The sequence below is a fragment of the Oncorhynchus masou genome, chromosome 33 (assembly GCF_036934945.1).
Source record: "Oncorhynchus masou masou isolate Uvic2021 chromosome 33, UVic_Omas_1.1, whole genome shotgun sequence".
NCBI classification, from domain to species: domain Eukaryota; kingdom Metazoa; phylum Chordata; class Actinopteri; order Salmoniformes; family Salmonidae; genus Oncorhynchus; species Oncorhynchus masou.
Genome location: NC_088244.1, coordinates 10,595,214 through 10,615,137, shown reverse-complemented (window position 1 = coordinate 10,615,137; position 19,924 = coordinate 10,595,214). Strand labels below are relative to the sequence as shown.

Here is a 19,924-nt window from a genome sequence, read left to right as displayed (position 1 = left end):
TTCCGTCGTACGAGTCCCCGTAATGACCTGAGAGGAGCGTTGCTCACATTAACCCCCCGCTGGCTTGTTGTTGCTGTTTACAGATATGGAGACATGGTTCCAGACTCCATAGCGGGCAAGATATTTGGCTCCATTTGCTCCCTCAGTGGCGTGCTGGTGATTGCTCTACCTGTGCCTGTCATAGTCTCCAACTTCGCAAGGATCTACCACCAGAACCAAAGGGCAGATAAGATGAGGGCACAGCAGGTAAATGAGAGAGAGGCGTGATGTCATTCTTATCATGTGTGTGTCACATTGTTGTTGTTTTGCTGTACGGCGCGATATATGTGTGATAAATAAGTCAGAGTAATAACAAGGTGCATTTGTCAGGCAAAAAGCCTATTGTAAAGCTACGAGGAAACACACTGTCTTGTGAAATGGGAGTTTTGTTTTTATTCCCCAGATATTGCTCACTGGGTTGTATGTGGAACAAGTGCTGACACGGGCATTTCTGTCCAATTCTTTCCCATTCTCCAGAAAGTGCGTCAGGCAAGGATTCGAATGGCTAAAAAAGGGGCCACCAATGCATTCTTGCAGCACAAAGAGGATGGGGGATTGCAGGTGAGGAATTCACATGAACAAATGTTACCTTATGGTCATATACAGACAATCAAGGTTGTTTCACGTGTTCACGTTTGGATTTCAAATGTACAGAATACAGTATTTAATCTAAAGTATGTTCAACACAGTAGGGAAGAGTGGATAGTAAAAGGTTCAATATACCTACATTAATGCTTTTAGCAGAGGCTCCAAAGTGCTGGGATGGACTGATAAGATCAAGCACTTGTTCAGCCTTGTGATGAAACAAAATAACACTAAAGCTTTAAATCTGAAGCCTTTTCTGTTCAGGAGGCAGTTTTGTTGCCATGGTATCATTTACTGTAGCTTGTAACTAACTGTAGCTTGTAACTAACTGTAGCTTGTAACTAACTGTAGCTTGTAACTAACTGTAGCTTGTAACTGACTTTAGCTTGTAACTAACTGTAGCTTGTAACTGACTGTAGCTTGTAACTGACTTTAGCTTGTAACTGACTGTAGCTTGTAACTAACTGTAGCTTGTAACTGACTTTAGCTTGTAACTGACTGTAGCTTGTAACTAACTGTAGCTTGTAACTAACTGTAGCTTGTAACTGACTTTAGCTTGTAACTAACTGGAGCTTGTAACTAATTGGAGCTTGTAACTAACTGGAGCTTGTAACTGACTTTAGCTTGTAACTGACTGTAGCTTGTAACTAACTGTAGCTTGTAACTGACTTTAGCTTGTAACTGACTGTAGCTTGTAACTAACTGTAGCTTGTAACTAACTGTAGCTTGTAACTGACTTTAGCTTGTAACTAACTGTAGCTTGTAACTAACTGTAGCTTGTAACTAACTGTAGCTTGTAACTGACTTTAGCTTGTAACTAACTGGAGCTTGTAACTAATTGGAGCTTGTAACTAACTGGAGCTTGTAACTTATTGGAGCTTGTAACTGACTTTAGCTTGTAACTAACTGTAGCTTGTAACTAATTGGAGCTTGTAACTAACTGGAGCTTGTAACTAACTTTAGCTTGTAACTAACTGGAGCTTGTAACTAACTGTAGCTTGTAACTAACTGGAGCTTGTAACTGACTTTAGCTTGTAACTAACTGGAGCTTGTAACTAATTGGAGCTTGTAACTAACTGGAGCTTGTAACTTATTGGAGCTTGTTCTTGGCCAGTAATGACTGTATTTACTTCAGAATTAGACAGATTACTGTTCTCTCTGTCTCGCTTTCTCTCTCTCTCTATTTCTATCTCTAACGCTCTCTCTCCATTCTGGAACACCTTCACTTCACCAGCACGTTCTGCTGCAGTTCCACTAAATCTGCATAAGAATGTCATGTCGCTGACAACAACACAAAACGGATGAATAAAGCACATTGTGGGGATCAGTCATCTTCAGTTTCAAAGGCGTTTAAAATAACCAAATGTCACATTGACAGTCATTAATATTTCATCCCAAACTTCCCCTTGATTAAATCTATCCACCGGAGGCAGTCCTGCAATTACGAAGGGTCACTTGCTATGAGGCATTCTTGAGAGGTGTGTGTGATGTGGAATCGTATTGTGAGGTCATGGAGTCAGAGGACAGAAAGCAGATGTTGTGGACAGGTGGGTTATGGACACACAGAGATAATGATGTTAGCAGCTGGGACCAGAACAGATAAAGAGAGTTACTAGAGGATGAGTTGCAATTCACTGCTCTCACGAGTCACCCTCCACTCCTAGCTGTTTTCACCTCAGTTGTATTACCAATACCCAGAACCTCACCTTAATGAAACATTCTAACATATAGTATCTAGCTTGTTATCACTTGGATTTCCCTAGTTATTGCCCTTCTGAGGAAAATCTCGTCATATAGTGTAAAATCACATCATATAGTATAAAATCACATCATATAGTGTAAAATCACATCATATAGTATAAAATCACATCATATAGTATAAAATCACATCATATAGTATATTGGCCATATCCTCTTTTGAAATGCCCTATATAGGCATTGGGTAACTATTCTAATGTCATCATTGCACATAACACATAGATTTTTCCCCACGTAACCATTGCAGTTCATGAGGTTGCTATGCCGACGGCGGTTGGTAATCCTTAGTTGTATTATTTGCGTTTTTTGATTTTAAAGAAATTCTGCATTCTACCGTAAGAGGAGAGAATAGCCTGTGGGTAAAGCTTTGGAAAAAAAGAAAAGGCTGAAGTTTTACTGTTGGCCTGCAGCTGTACCTACCAACATACAGTACTGTGTGCATGGCAGACTAGTCTATTTAGTATCTGTGTGTTGAATCCATTCTTAGAACAGAAAGTGCTACCTAGAACCATAAAGTATTCTTCCATTGTCCTTATTTGAGAAACCTCTGAAATTACTCTTGTTTTGGTTCCAAGTGGAACCCTTTCACAAATACAAGGTTCTAAGTGTTATATTTACCTTTATTTAACTAGGCAAGTCAGGTAAGAACAAATTCCTATTTACAATGACGGCCTACACCGGCCGAACCCGGACGACACTGGGCCAATTGTGCGCCGCCCTATGGGACTCCCAATCACAGCCGGTTGTGATACAGCCTGGATTCAAACCAGGGTGTCTGTAGTGACACCTCTTGCACTGAGATGCAGTGCCTTAGACCGTTGCGCCACTCGGGAGCCATATCCATATACATGGAACCCTTTCACCACTAAAATGTTCATCACTAAAACGTATTACCTGCCTCACCACCAAAGGGTTTGACTACCTGAAACCAAAAAGGGTTCTCCTATGGGGACAAACAAAGAACCCTTTTTTTTCTAAGAGCGTACACTCTATGATGCCAAATATGATTGAAAACAATTCAACTGTAAATATGTCCTGTAACTTTCCTTAACAGCCGTAGCCAGGGGAAGGAGGTGAAGAAGTGTTCCATCTTCCTGGCAGACATATTGCAGTATCCTAATCTCTCTTCACACCAGTGGAGGACAGAAGAATATGAGAAGACAGTCTGCTGATTTAAGGACTAGAGGTGATAGAGGAGGAGGAGGAGGCAGAGAGAGAGAGAGAGATTGAATTCCCATCTTTACTAATGTACCAGGTTGAGTCCTGAGTATCAAATCAAATCAAATCAAATTTATTTATATAGCCCTTCGTACATCAGCTGATATCTCAAAGTGCTGTACAGAAACCCAGCCTAAAACCCCAAACAGCAAGCAATGCAGGTGTAGAAGCACGGTGGCTAGGAAAAACTCCCTAGAAAAGCCAAAACCTAGGAAGAAACCTAGAGAGGAACCAGGCTATGTGGGGTGGCCAGTCCTCTTCTGGCTGTGCCGGGTAGAGATTATAACAGAACATGGCCAAGATGTTCAAATGTTCATAAATGACCAGCATGGTCGAATAATAATAAGGCAGAACAGTTGAAACTGGAGCAGCAGCACGGCCAGGTGGACTGGGGACAGCAAGGAGTCATCATGTCAAGTAGTCCTGGGGCATGGTCCTAGGGCCGCGGTTCAGTTGAAACTGGAGCAGCAGCACGGCCAGGTGGACTGGGGACAGCAAGGAGTCATCATGTCAGGTAGTCCTGGGGCATGGTCCTAGGGCTCAGGTCCTCCGAGAGAGAGAAGGAGAGAATTAGAGAACGCACACTTAGATTCACACAGGACACCGAATTGGACAGGAGAAGTACTCCAGATATAACAAACTGACCCCAGCCCCCGACACATAAACTACTGCAGCATAAATACTGAAGGCTGAGACAGGAGGGGTCAGGAGACACTGTGGCCCCACCCGAGGACACCCCCGGACAGGGCCAAACAGGAAGGATATAACCCCACCCACTATGCCAAAGCACAGCCCCCACACCACTGGAGGGATATCTTCAACCACCAACTTACCATCCTGAGACAAAGCTGAGTATAGCCCGCAAAGATCTCCGCCACGGCACAACCCAAGGGGGGCGCCAACCCAGACAGGATGACCACATCAGTGAATCAACCCACTCAGGTGACGCACCCCCTCAGGGACGGCATGAGAGAGCCCCAGCAAGCCAGTGACTCAGCCCCTGTAATAGGGTTAGAGGCAGAGAATCCCAGTGGAAAGAGGGGAACCGGCCAGGCAGAGACAGCAAGGGTGGTTCGTTGCTCCAGAGCCTTTCCGTTCACCTTCCCACTCCTGGGCCAGACTACACTCAATCATATGACCCACTGAAGAGATGAGTCTTCAGTAAAGACTTAAAGGTTGAGACCGAGTTTGCGTCTCTGACATGGGTAGGCAGACCGTTCCATAAAAATGGAGCTCTATAGGAGAAAGCCCTGCCTCCAGCTGTTTGCTTAGAAATTCTAGGGACAATTAGGAGGCCTGCGTCTTGTGACCGTAGCGTACGTGTAGGTATGTACGGCAGGACCAAATCAGAGAGATAGGTAGGAGCAAGCCCATGCAATGCTTTGTAGGTTAGCAGTAAAACCTTGAAATCAGCCCTTGCTTTGACAGGAAGCCAGTGTAGGGAGGCTAGCACTGGAGTAATATGATCAAATTTTTTGGTTCTAGTCAGGATTCTAGCAGCCGTATTTAGCACTAACTGAAGTTTATTTAGTGCTTTATCCGGGTAGCCGGAAAGTAGAGCATTGCAGTAGTCTAACCTAGAAGTGACAAAAGCATGGATTAATTTTTCTGCATCATTTTTGGACAGAAAGTTTCTGATTTTTGCAATGTTACGTAGATGGAAAAAAGCTGTCCTTGAAATGGTCTTGATATGTTCTTCAAAAGAGAGATCAGGGTCCAGAGTAACGCCGAGGTCCTTCACAGTTTTATTTGAGATGACTGTACAACCATTAAGATTAATTGTCAGATTCAACAGAAGATCTCTTTGTTTCTTGGGACCTAGAACAAGCATCTCTGTTTTATCCGAGTTTAAAAGTAGAAAGTTTGCTGCCATCCACTTCCTTATGTCTGAAACACATGCTTCTAGCGAGGGCAATTTTGGGGCTTCACCATGTTTCATTGAAATGTACAGCTGTGTATCATCCGCATAGCAGTGAAAGTTAACATTATGTTTTCGAATAACATCCCCAAGAGGTAAAATATATAGTGAAAACAACAGCGGTCCTAAAACGGAACCTTGAGGAACACCGAAATTTACAGTTGATTTGTCAGAGGACAAACCATCCACAGAGACAAACTGATATCTTTCCGACAGATAAGATCTAAACCAGGCCAGAACTTGACCGTGTAGACCAATTTGGGTTTCCAATCTCTCCAAAAGAATGTGGTGATCGATGGTATCAAAAGCAGCACTAAGGTCTAGGAGCACGAGGACAGATGCAGAGCCTCGGTCCGATGCCATTAAAATGTCATTTACCACCTTCACAAGTGCCGTCTCAGTGCTATGATGGGGTCTAAAACCAGACTGAAGCATTTCATATACATTGTTTGTCTTCAGGAAGGCAGTGAGTTGCTGAGCAACAGCCTTTTCTAAGATTTTTGAGAGGAATGGAAGATTCGATATAGGCCGATAGTTTTTTATATTTTCTGGGTCAAGGTTTGGCTTTTTCAAGAGAGGCTTTATTACTGCCACTTTTAGTGAGTTTGGTACACATCCGGTGGATAGAGAGCCGTTTATTATGTTCAACATAGGAGGGCCAAGCACAGGAAGCAGCTCTTTCAGTAGTTTAGTTGGAATAGGGTCCAGTAAGCAGCTTGAAGGTTTAGAGGCCATGATTATTTTCATCATTGTGTCAAGAGATATAGTACTAAAACACTTGAGCGTCTCTCTTGATCCTAGGTCCACGCAGAGTTGTGCAGACTCAGGACAACTGAGCTTTGAAGGAATACGCAGATTTAAGGAGGAGTCTGTAATTTGCTTTCTAATAATCATAATTTTTTCCTCAAAGAAGTTCATGAATTTATCACTGCTAAAGTGAAAGTCATCCTCTCTTGGGGAATGCTGCTTTTTAGTTAGCTTTGCGACCGTATCAAAAAGGAATTTTGGATTGTTCTTATTGTCCTCAATTAAGTTAGAAAAATAGGATGATCGAGCAGCAGTAAGGGCTCTTCGGTACTGCACGGTACTGTCTTTCCAAGCTAGACGGAAGACTTCCAGTTTGGTGTGGCGCCATTTCCGTTCCAATTTTCTGGAAGCTTGCTTCAGAGCTCGGGTATTTTCTGTGTACCAGGGAGCTAGTTTCTTATGAGAAATGTTTTAGTTACCTTTAAGTAGTCTTTATTCTGTTTCTTCTCAGCAGTTGAAGTCACTATAATCCAATATTTACAATCCCAGAGTGAGATCAGGGATCTATAAACCCATTACTTACAGGACTGCAGAGTTATTTATAAACCTAGAAGGGTTGTTTTCTCTCCCAGGTCTTTTCTTGGTTTTGGCTGCAGTATAGTCTCTATATCAGTTTGTGGGACGATGTTACCGGACATGTCTGTAGTGATTCCAGCAGGTCTCCAGACTGGCTTTGTGACTAACAGAGCTGTTTCCCTGCTCCATCCCTCCCAGCCTGGCACACTGATGTCTCTCAGTCTTACAGAGTAGATCATCTGTATGGTAAGGATTTCGACAGGCTGTTCACCGTCTATAACAGTTATGATGGTGATTAACCACCTTGACATGGAAATATTAGCTAGATTTTTAGGAAGCATCTGAGGTGGCACTGGTCCTCTGGGGTTCTGTGTTCAAATCAAATCAGAGTTTATTAGTCACAGATGTACAGTAATTGAAGGGTACAATGAAATTCTTAAGCTCCAAGCTCCATCAATGCAGGCCAAAGATAAGTGAGTGAAACAATAGTAATAATACCAGTAATAATACCAGTAATAATACAAGTAATAATAGTAATAGTACTAATACTAGTACTAATAATAGTACTCATAATAGTACTAATACAGGAAATAACAACAGTAATAATACCAGTAATACTACTAGTAATAATAGTTCCAGTAATAATAATAGTAATAATAATAGTAATAATACTAGTAATAATAGTGACAGTAATAAAAACAGCAATAATAATAGGACTAATATTAGTAGAAATAGTAATAGTAAAACTTATAGTGCAGCCTGACAGAATGCTCTCGATGATGATCCTGTAGAACACTGTGAGGGCTCTCGGGGACAGGCCGAATTTCTTCAGCCTCTCGAGGTTGAAGAGTTGCTGTCGTGCTTCTTCACTACGGTGTCCGTGTTGTTTGACCATTTCAGCTCCTTGAAGATGTGGGACTTTACGAGGGACTTGACTTTTTTGACTGTCTCCACTAGAGGTCCACCGATTAATTGGAATGGACGATTAATTAGGGCCGATTTCAAGTTTTCAAAACAATCGGAAATCTGTATTTTTTAAAATTTAACTAGGCAAGTCAGTTAAGAACACATTCTTATTTTCAATGACGGCAGAACGACAGATTTTCACCTTGTCAGCTCGGGGGATCTAATCTTAAAGGTAACTAGTCCACTGCAATAACGACCTGCCTCTCTCTCGTTGCACTCCACAATGAGGCTGCCTGTTACGCGAATGCAGTAAGCCAGGGTAAGTTGCTAGCTAGCATTAAACTTATTTTAGCAAAAACAATCAATTAATCATAATCACTAGTTAACTACACATGGTTGAATATTATCTAGCGTGTCCTGCGTTGCATATAATCTGACTGAACTTACAATTATCTAAGTATCTGACTGAGCATACAAGTATCTAAGTATCTGACTGAGCATACAAGTATCTAAGTATCTGACTGAGCGGTGGTAGGCAGAAGCAGGTGCATAAACATTCATTCAAACAGCACTTTTGTGCGTTTTGCCAGCAGCTCTTCGTTGTGCGTCAAGCATTGCGCTGTTTATGACTTCAAGCCTATCAACTCCTGGGATGAGGCTGGTGTAACCGAAGTGAAATGGCTGGCTAGTAAGCGTGCTAATAGCATTTCAAAAGTTGTTCCCCTTGCTCTGCATGGGTAACGCTGCTTCGAGGGTGGCTGTTGTCGTTGTGTTGCCGGTTCGAGCCCAGGGAGGAGCGAGGAGAGGGACGGAAGCTATAGTGTCACACTGGCAATACTAAAGTGCCTATAAGAACATTCAATAGTCAAAGGTTAATGAAATACAAATGGTTTAGAGGGAAATAGTCCTATAATTCCAATAATAACTACCACCTAAATAAAACTTCTTACCTGGAAATATTGAAGACTCATGTTAAAAGGAACCACCAGCTTTCATATGTTCTCATGTTCTGAGCAAGGAACTTAAACGTGAGCTTTCTTACATGGCACATATTGCACTTTTACTTTCTCTTCCATGTCACGTTCTGACCTTTGTTTTGTCTTTTGTTTTAGTATGGTCAGGGCGTGAGTTGGGTGGGTTGTGTATGTTAGTTTTTCTATGAGTTTCTATTTCTGTGTTTGGCCTGATATGGTTCTCAATCAGAGGCAGCTGTCAATCGTTGTCCCTGATTGAGATCCATATTTAGGTAGCCTGTTTTCTATTGTGTTTTGTGGGTGGTTATTTTCAGTCTTTGTGTGTCTACACCAGATAGAACTGTTTCGGTTGTTACTTTGTTGTTTTGTATTTCTGAAGTGTTCAGTTGTTTATTAAAAAGATGAACACTAACCACGCTGTGCTTTGGTCCTCTCCTTCTTCCACCCAAGACAACTGTTACCCTCCAACACTTTATTTTTACATTATTTAAACCAAATTGACCATGTTTCATTATTTATTTGAGGCTAAATTTAATTTATTGATATATTATATTAAGTTAAAATAAGTGTTCATTCAGTATTGTTATAATTGTCATTATTACAAATTCAAAAAAATTACAAATCGGCCGATTAATCGGTATCGGCTTTTTGGCCCTCCAATAATCGGTATCGGTATCGGCGTTCAAATATCATAATCGGTCGACCTCTCGTCTCCACGGCGGCTCCGTTGATGAGGATGGGGGCGTGCCTGGTTCTTCCTGAAGTCCACAATCAGCTATTTTGTTTTGCTGACGTTGAGGGAGAGGTTGCTTACCTAGCACCACGACGTCTCGTCGTTGTTGGTAGTCAGGCATAAAATTGTCGTCTGCAAACTTGATGATGTAGTTGGAACTGTGTGAGACCACGTAGTCGTGGGTATACAGGAGACAGTTCTTTGTGTCCGGGTTAACATCACTAGAGAGGGAGAAGACTTACTGTACAGACAGTCAAGGGCAGTCACTCAGTAATAAGCTGTGGATGTATACTGTCTACTCTTCAGTATACTGTCAACTCATCAGTATACTGTCTACTCTTCAGTATACTGTCAACTCATGAGTATAATGTCTACTCTTCAGTATAATATCTACTCATCAGTATAATGCCTACTCTTCAGTATACTGTCAACTCATCAGTATACTGTCAACTCATGAGTATAATGTCTACTCATCAGTATTTGCTCTACTCATCAATATACCTTATTATTGCCTAAAGAATAACTCATTCTACAATGTTTGTTGGACAAAATCACCTCCCATTTGTGTTTATAATATGAAGTTTGCTTACCACAGCAATACGTTGCCAACTACTAACTACCATTGATGTGATCGTGTTCCACCTGTAAGGTCTTTTCATGTGTGGCTATGTTGGGCTCAGTGAGTTGCTGTCTTGCTGTGTCCCTCAGGGTGGCGATAGTGACAGCACAGCTTTTTGTGTGAAGAACAGGTCCGCCTTCGAGCATCAACATCATCATCTATTGCAGTGCTTGGAGAAAACCACCGTGAGTGCTGCTTTTAAAAAAATCTCATAGATAATATTGTCTGATACCTTTATTGCTCATTTTGATGTACTGTATACTGTATATAAATCTGTCGTTCTGCCCCTGAACAGGCAGTAAAACCACTGTTCCCAGGCCGTCATTGAAAATAAGAATTTGTTCTTAACTGACTTGCCTGGTTAAATAAAGGTTAAAAAAACAAAAAAAATACTCGGCAGTGTTTCACACTGTTTCACACTTTCAGCAGTTATGAGAAGTTATCATATAGTATACAGCCACCTGCAGCTAGTTTAAAAATGGCCGTTCAGAGGCCAGGATAGACGTCTTTCTGTATTTTATGTGTCGACAGAATCACGAGTTCACCGATGAAGTCACCTACAGCGAGGTGTGTATGATGGACTCAATGGGCTTCCGCACCAGCCGCAGCACTTCCTTGTCCAGCCAGCAGGGGGCCACCACCACCTGCTGCTCCCGGCGGGCCAAGAGGAGGGCCATTCGCCTTGCCAACTCCACCGTATCTGTCAGCCGGGGAAGTATGCAGGAGCTGGACACGCTGCACGTCACCAAGACACCTGTTGGTACTCAGTACCCACAGAGGTACTGTACAGCACCGGCACAGTCCACCTGAATCAAGGAGCCCACTCCTCCCTTTCTAGCTTTGCCTCACCACTCAATCACCTGTAGAGGCTGTTGATGTTTTACTACATTTAGCTCTGGCCCATTCAGTGAGAAGAACATTCTGCTGATCTTGAATTACAAGCTGAGTTCGAACAGTTTCTAAGTTGTTCAAACTCTGCTGGCTCTAACTATGTTGATGCTGTCGATGTTTTGTCAAAACAACCTCCATTGGGTTTAATGAGAAATGTAGTTGAAAACAATGGGAAAATGTATTTAATTTGTCACTGTAGCGTGACATTGTTTATTTTTAAGGGAAACAGTTGATAATGGTGAGTTTGTTTGTTTTATTGAGTGCTTGCATTTCTATACATAGTTGCTATGATGGATGTATCCCTATACAGACAGTGGAAGAACAAACTACTTGTCTTGAATACACTGATCTACTTACAATGAGGACACATACGAGTCCTCTCAACATAAACACATTTGACTATTTTGGGGTAATGGTGACAGATACGTGCATTGTCTAACTTTATTTCGGTGTGTGTGTGTGTGTGTGTGTGTGTGCGTGTGTGCGTGTGTGCGTGTGTGCGTGTGTGCGTGTGTGCGTGTGTGTGCGTGTGTGCGTGTGTGCGTGTGTGTGTGTGTGTGTGTGTGTGTGTGTGTGTGTGTGTGTGAGCAGTCGCTCCAGTCTAAACGCCAGAACTGAAGACCTGAAGCTGAACTGCACTGACTACACAGCAGCCATCATCAGTATCCCCACTCCCCCAGCCAACAGTCCTGATGAGAGCCTACCTCACTCACCCGCCATCCCTGGCATCCTACGCAACTCTCGCTCCAGTATCTATAACACCCAGGAAACTGTCAAGATCTCCTCTTTATAACCCTCTGAAGCACAGGAGCTTGACCCATTGCACAAAACAAGAGGAATGGGGTCCGTCAGAGAAGAACATGGGAAAGAAGGATGATAACGTCCACACTCTTTGCAAATGCTTCACTCCGATACCAACGTAATGTCTACTGAATAGTCAAGGTAGGGGCAGCGTGAGAAAAATAAAGTCAATTAATTGTAACTATCCATTTGATGTGCTGGAACAGTTACTGTGAGGTTGACCTTTTGGCCCAGGGAGATACGGGTGGTGGGGGGGTGGGGGGGGGGGGGTTCGAAGCAGTACCACAGACTCAATCTGAGCTGACCAGGAACAGGTAACAATGCCTCTTGGACTCAGAGAAGGGACACAGATGGATGGTGTGGTTACTAAGAGTGCTTTTCAACAATAATATACCCACCGTGGCATCGAAAGCCTTTAACTTTTTAAAGATATGCAACGTTAGAACAAGCAGGAAAAACTAATATACATAATGTGTGTAAAGAAATTGCAGAGAGAGATTATAAAGATTATGAATAATTGCACAATTATATTGATATTTAAATACATCTTTACAGATAGAAATATGAATACTGTATTCTGCAATAGATATCTTTACACAAATGAATTTGAAAATAAAAGGAGTGATCGTTAGATGGTACTACATATGTAACATATTTTGTATCATACGTCTCTAAATCACATGTCAGTGTAACGACGAGCTTAATACAGCAGTGCATGTTCCTGTTCAGTAGACGATGGAGAAGAGAAGCTACTGATATTAGTGGTGTCAGATACGACTAGCTCATCTGGCGTTTTGCATGGTATCTTATTCTTTCTCTCAGAACAGTTTGTTTGATTTATTTTTCCCTGACAACAACATTGTTAACGTAATAATGATGTCTGCACCAAAAGTGTACATTAGGTTAAAAAAAAATGAACAAAATAAAAAAAACATTCAGGCATGTTCCTCGCCAGAATGCAAAGTGGGTCCGATTGTATGGTCTGTGTGTAGTTGGTTGGGAGGACGTGTGTTAAAACATCACAGATATGCATGGATACCGTTTTAGGTATTCTACATGTCCCCCCCCCCCTTGGGAAATCAAATGTAGAGGAGGGTTTGCAACATCCACTGTCAATGAGTCATAAATGAGGGAGAAGAGGTTACCAGTGAGAAAAACAGTACTATCCATCTTTGAGTTCACAGTAACCTGTCATTGACATCCATTATCACCATTGTGTTACAGGTTTAAGTGTATGCAGCCTGTTGACGGCTGTGTAATACACAAACTACGTTTCTCTTCAACATGCTAACATGTCGGTGCTGTTACTGTACTTGATTGGACTATGAGATCTGGTGTTTACAATCCTACATTTTTTTCCCCTCCTACAATTATTATTGTTTGCATAATATTGCAATGAAAAATCTGAAACTGTGCACTACAACTGTTTTAATGTTACTTTAGTATTTATTCGTTAGCTACAGACCCTGGTTTAATTCCAGGCTGTATCACAACCGGCCGTGATTGGGATTCTCATAGGGCGGCGCACGATTGGCCCAGCTTCGTTAGGGTTTGGCTGGGGTAGGCTGGCATTGTAAATAAGAATTTGTTCTTAACTGACTTGCCTAGTTAAATAAAGGTTAAATACAAATAAAATACTAACCTGGTATTGGCGATACTTTCTTCCTTTTCAAATCTGGAAAACAGTTGCCTTATACAGTAAATGTCATTTATAAGACAACTGTTTTCCAGTATCGCCAATACCAGGTCAGTTGAAGAAGCGATGGCAGCGTTTTGTGGAGGCCAACCTGTAACGTGCAGTAATGGATGACAAAAATCTTTGGTGATTTCTCATCTCATTATCTGGTGTACAATCTGCTGCTATGTTATGGACATCTCACACATATTTGCCAACATTAATTTCCAAACACACATAGCTATATGAATCACATTATTTACACTAATGGAAGTGATAACAGCTGGGTAAAGTTGTGTCATATGCTATATATGTATATATATATATATATGGATGGATGGATGGTGTATGAATAAAATAAGTGTTTGAGTGGGAGGTTGTGTAGTAGCCATGAGAACCTTATCTATACTGCTCCTCATAAACCTGATCCAATGACAAGTGAGAGGATGTGAAGGTTCACCAGAGGTGGCACCAGTACTCAGGCCGGCAATAGAGATACACTGATTCCCTAGAGCAGGGGTATTGAACTCTTAGCCTGCGAGGTCTGGAGACGACTGCTGGATTTCTGTTCTACCTGATAACTGTACACACCTGGTGTCCCAGCTCTAAAGGAGTCCCTGATTAGAGGAGAACAATGAAAAATGCAGTGAAACTAACTTGGAGGTCCAGAGTTGAGTTTGAGGGCCCTGGAGGATGATGGCTGAAAGAGACCAGAGGCACAGAGGTGTGTATTCTATATTCCACAAATAAAGCAAGAAGAATTTAGAAAATATTTTTGCTATTAAGTTGTTTGTTTGTTCTAGTGTTTCTCCCCCTGAATGATGGTGATATGTTTATATTTTTATTTTACATACATTTTTTTTTTTTACCTGTAATGCCCTTCATGGTGAGATTTGATAAGTCGCCAGTAGGGGGCGCTACAGTGTGTGATATAAAATCTTCACCTTTCACCTTACGCTCAAATGACGGTAGAGTCCTGTTTCTTAATCCTGGTCCTGGGGACCTAAAGGGACAAACGTTTTGTTTGTTTGTCCTAACAATACACAGTTTATTCAAATGATCAACTCAACAGATCCAGAACCAGAATTAAGAAACACGACTCTAAATTAAAAATGTCTCCCCAGAACCAGAATTAAGAAACACGACTCTAAATTAAAAATGTCTCTCCTTTGTGTCCCCAGAACCAGGATAAAGAGACACAACTCTAAATTAAAAATGTCTCTCCTTTGTGTCCCCACAACCAGGATAAAGAAACACAATTCTAAATTAAAAATGTCTCCCCAGAACCAGGATAAAGAAACACAACTCTAAATTAAAAATGTCTCCCCAGAACCAGGATTGAAAAACACGACTCTAAATTAAAAATGTCTCCCAGAACCAGGATAAAAAAACACAACTCTAAATTAAAAATGTCTCCCCAGAACCAGGATTGAAAAACACGACTCTAAACTAAAAATGTCTCCCAGAACCAGGATAAAAAAACACGACTCTAAATTAAAAATGTCTCCCAGAACCAGGATAAAAAAACACAACTCTAAATTAAAAATGTCTCCCCAGAACCAGGATTGAAAAACACGACTCTAAACTAAAAATGTCTCCCAGAACCAGGATAAAAAAACACGACTCTAAATTAAAAATGTCTCCCAGAACCAGGATAAAAAAACACAACTCTAAATTAAAAATGTCTCCCCAGAACCAGGATTGAAAAACACGACTCTAAATTAAAAATGTCTCTCCTTTGTGTCCCCAGAACCAGAATTAAGAAACACAAGTCTAAATTAAAAATGTCTCTCTTTTGTGTCCCCAGAACCAGGATAAAGAAACACTACGAGTAGACAAAGGATGACATAATCCCAATGGTTTATTCTTTTTTTCATTTATTACAATTACTAACAGTCTGTTTTCATAAATAATGCAGAATTAAATACCTTGCAGTGAAAATCTCAGGTACTGTATGATTAGTTTAAGACCACTGGATGATCCAACCATAATATGACCTGTATTCGGTGATGCTGTCCATCTCTTTCTGTCAGTCTGACTTAATCTTCCTGACATTGTCACTGACCTTGGAAGTGCCACTAAACCTGTTTAAAATGACATCACTAACATGATTTGTGGCATTGGCTGCCAGAGCCAGCTAGAGAATGACTGAATGGTATTCACGGCTTCACTCCTATTGCATCACAATAGACCATTAGGCCTCACTGTCACCACGGTAACTGGTGTCTTATGCAATAGACCGTTTTAGAAACCCACATACTTTGTATTATACCTAAACTTTTTCAATTAAATAAATCAAAAACAAAGAAAGAAAGAAAGAGATGGAGACACAGTATCATTTAAGAATTCATCTAAATTGCAAGTTCAATTTAAGGACATGTAATACCTACAGTATGTGAAAAAAAACAGTCAATGCATCGGCTCACTACGATGGAAGATGTGGTTTCTGTTAGCAGAGATGTCTCTGTGGTATGTGTTTTTCTCGTGAAATGAAAGCAAGCATTGCAAGTACAGTAGTTTTATGATAGACATTTCTTTAACATGTTGGCTACTAAGTTACATCCAAAGCAAATAATTAATTAACATTAACATGATGCATACAATGATTATCCTCAGTCATATTGCAACAGGGGGAAGTTTCAGAGTGCATTTTATCTGTGCTGAACTAAGTGCTTCTTTAAAAGTACCCTGGCAGGCAGCCCTGCCACAAGAAAAAATGTTGGCTCTTAGATGGCAATCACCTCACAATTAAGGCCTGGACAAATATACTTGACTCTGTAAAGAATAATGTCAGCTAAAGCCCAACACATACAGTTGAAGTTGGAAGTTTACATATACCTTAGCCAAAGACATTTAAACTCAGTTTTTCAACATTTCTGATATTTAATTATTGTAAAAAAATCCTTGTTTTAGGTCAGTTAGGATCAACACATTTTAAGAATGCGAAATGTCAGAATAATAGTATAGAGTGATTTATTTCAGCTTTTATTTCTTTCATTACATTCCCACTGGGTCAGAAGTTTACATACACTCAAGTAGTATTTGGTAGCATTGCCTTTAAATTGTTTAACTTGGGTCAAATCTTTCAGGTAGCCTTCCACAAGCTTCCCACAACAAGTTGGGCGAACTTTGGCCCATTCCTCCTGACAGAGCTGGTGTAACTGAGTCAGGTTTGTAGGCCTCCTTGCTCGCATGCGCCTTTTCAGTTCTGCCCACACATTTTCTATGGGATTGAGGTCAGGGCTTTGTGATGGCCACTCCAATACCTTGACTTTGTTGTCCTTAAATCATTTTGCCACAACTTTGGAAGTCATTGTCCATTTGGGAGACCCAATTGCAACCAAGCTTTAACTTTCTGACTGATGTCTTGAGATGTTGCTTCAATATATCCACATAATTTTCCTCTCTCATGATGCCATCTATTTTGTGAAGTGCATCAGTCCCTCCTGCAGCAAAGCACTCCTACAACATGATGCTGCCACCCCTGTTCTTCACGGTTGGGATAGTGTTCTTCGGCTTGCAAGCCTCCCATTTTCCCCTCCAAACATAATGATGGTCATTATGGCCAAACAGTTACATATTTGTGTCATCAGACCAGAGGACATTTCTCCAAAAACTACGATCTTTGTCCCCATGTGCAGTTGCAAACCGTAGTCTGACTTTTTTATGGCAGTTTTGGAGCAGTGGCTTCTTCCTTGCTGAGTGGCCTTTCAGGTTATGTCGAAATAGGACTCATTTTTACTGTGGATATAAATACTTTTGTACCTGTTTCCTCCAGCGTCTTCACAAGGTCCTTTGCTGTTGTTCTGGGATTGATTTGCACTTTTCGCACCAAAGTACGTTCATCTCTAGGAGACAGAACGAGTCTCCTTCCTGAGCGGTATGACGGCTGAGTGGTCCCATGGTGTTTCTACATGCGTACTATTGTTTGTACAGATGAACGTGGTACCTTCAGGCATTTGGAAATTGCTCCCAAGGATGAACCAGACTTGTGGAGGTCTACATTTTCTTTTGAGGTCTTGGCTGATTTCTTTTGATTTTCCCTTGGTGTCAAGCAAAGAGGCACCGAGTTTGAAGGTAGACCTTGAAATACATTCACAGTTCATAGGTGGGTTGTTTATAGTTCATAGGTGGGTTGCGAAGGGTGGAAACATTGTTTCCAGGAGTGGGGGGTGGGGGGGAGGGGTTGGATGGAGACATGCTAGCTGGGTGGGGTTGGGTTGGGTGAATGGGATGGGAGGTTGGGGGTGGTGGCATGTTGGCTGGGTGGGGTTTGGTGAATGGGATGGGATGTTGGGGTTGGAAGCATGTTGGCTAGGTGGGGTTGGGTGAATGGACTGGGAGGTTGGGGGTGGTGGCGTGTTGGCTGGGTGGGGTTGGGTGAATGGGATGGGAGGTTAGGGGTGGAGGCATGTTGGCTGGGTGGAGTTATGTGAATGGACTGGGAGTTTGGGGGTGGTGGCGTGTTGGCTGGGTGGGGTTCGGTGAATGGGATGGGAGGTTGGTGGTGGAGGCATGTTGGCTGGGTGGAGTTGTGTGAATGGGATGGGAGGTTGGGGGTGGAGGCATGTTGGCTGGGTGGGGTTGGGTGAATGGACTGGGAGGTTGGGGGTGGTGGCGTGTTGGCTGGGTGGGGTTGGGTGAATGGACTGGGAGGTTGGGGGTGGTGGCGTGTTGGCTGGGTGGGGTTGGGTGAATGGACTGGGAGGTTGGGGGTGGTGGCGTGTTGGCTGGGTGGAGTTGTGTGAATGGGATGGGAGGTTGGGGGTGGAGGCATGTTGGCTGGGTTGAGTTGTGTGAATGGGATGGGAGGTTGGTGGTGGAGGCATGTTGGCTGGGTGGAGTTGTGTGAATGGGATGGGAGGTTGGTGGTGGAGGCCCCTTCTTTTTTTAAATGTGTTATTACTTCAACTTTATAATATGATCAAAATGATCAATACATTTTAGTTATGCACAGCAGGTAGCCTAGCGGTTCAGAGGGTTAGGCCAGTAACCGGAAGGTTGTAGGTTTGAATCCCTGAGACGGCAAGGTGGAAAAATATGCCATTCTGCCCTTGAGCAAGGCAGTTAACACCAACAACAACTACTCCCAGGGTGCAGCGGACGGCGATTAAGGCAGCTCCCCGCACCTCTCTGATTCAGGTTGGGTTAAATGCAGAAGACGCATTCAGTTTTGCAACTGACTAGGTATCCGTCTGTATTGTATTCATTATGTTCTGTGGGAAATAATGAATTGAAAATATATGAACAGAATGTGGATTGGGGTTCATTTAAATATTGTAACATTAACCCCCCCCCCCCACCCCCGCCCACCCCCACCCCCCTAACAAAAAAAAGACAAAACATGTTTAAATATTTGCCACCAAAAAAGGTACACCTGGATGACTGATAGGCCTCCTCATAGTCTACTGAGGTGTCCTCTTTGGAGATGGAGAATTCCCCCGTCTACACATGTAGAAGAACTGTGTGTACGAATGAATATGCCTCTGCTAAAGATGATGAGCTTAATAAAAGTGTCCCTACCCTTTCCTCTTCTGAGACGGTAGGAGATAACTGCATCTCCCTCAGTAAGCAGACAGACCACAAAACCACAGATCACTCAACCTTTCCACTTAGCTGGCATTTCTCTTATCTCAGCCACAGCCACAGCCTAACATGATGACATCTAGCTGAGGATCACAGATGATTTTGTTTGCTCATGAAAAACATAGTTGTTCAAGTTAAACTCCTTTATGTTGAAATATGGCATATGATACCTTACATGTAAATAATAATAACAATAATAATGTTTTATTGTCAAATACACCAAATAGGTGCAGTGAAATGTGTTGTTTTACAGGTTCAGCCGTACGTTTCTGGCTCAAAGGCACATTAAACCGTTTTTACACTTTTGTCGGCTCGGGTATTCAAATGCAGCAACCTTTCAGTTACTGGCCCAATTCTCTAACCGTCAGGCTTCCTGCCGCTCTATTGGTTACAAGAAGTGTGTGTTTACCGTAATTTAGGCTAATATTAGTTGCATTTGGTGTTCATATCGTATTTTCACATGTCATTTTGTTTTAAGACATATGAAACTTGATAATAACCTCTACTCTTGTAGTTATATCAACCCTACTAAACTACATCTTACTATCATGAAATACTGATTCATATGACCACAAGAAAACCATGGTTTATCTCAGTGTGGATGACTACTTTTTGTCAATATGCAAGGCCTCGTCATTTACAATGGACACCTACAATAAAATGTAACTTTATTTGTCCATTTAAAATTATTCTGTAAAATATAATATAGCTTTATCAAAGTGTGTAATTTCGTGAACTCAGAATACAGTAATGTAATAAATAGTGGGATTATTGGAGCTACATTGTATGGCGTTTTCTAGGTGTGGTGACAAAGATGACCTGTATTTATAGTTTAAGGAAATGCAACCCTTCCTTATAAACCAAGGTAGTGTTTCTCTGCCTCATTTTGTCTGTGCTG

The 19,924-nt window shown here is 41.8% G+C and overlaps 1 protein-coding gene across 1 annotated transcript in view; it reads left to right on the top strand.

Moving 5' to 3' along the window:
* The window catches only part of kcnd1 (potassium voltage-gated channel, Shal-related subfamily, member 1), an 82,938-nt gene extending 70,950 nt beyond the window's left edge, over nt 1–11,988 (top strand). Inside the window, exons 2-6 of the mRNA XM_064956410.1 lie at nt 84–246; nt 517–600; nt 10,163–10,258; nt 10,605–10,852; nt 11,556–11,988. Of these exons, the coding sequence (XP_064812482.1) occupies nt 84–246; nt 517–600; nt 10,163–10,258; nt 10,605–10,852; nt 11,556–11,757 (793 nt within the window). The 3' untranslated portion in view covers nt 11,758–11,988. The remainder of the gene's footprint in view (nt 1–83; nt 247–516; nt 601–10,162; nt 10,259–10,604; nt 10,853–11,555) is intronic.
* The last annotated feature ends 7,936 nt before the right edge of the window (nt 11,989–19,924 follow it).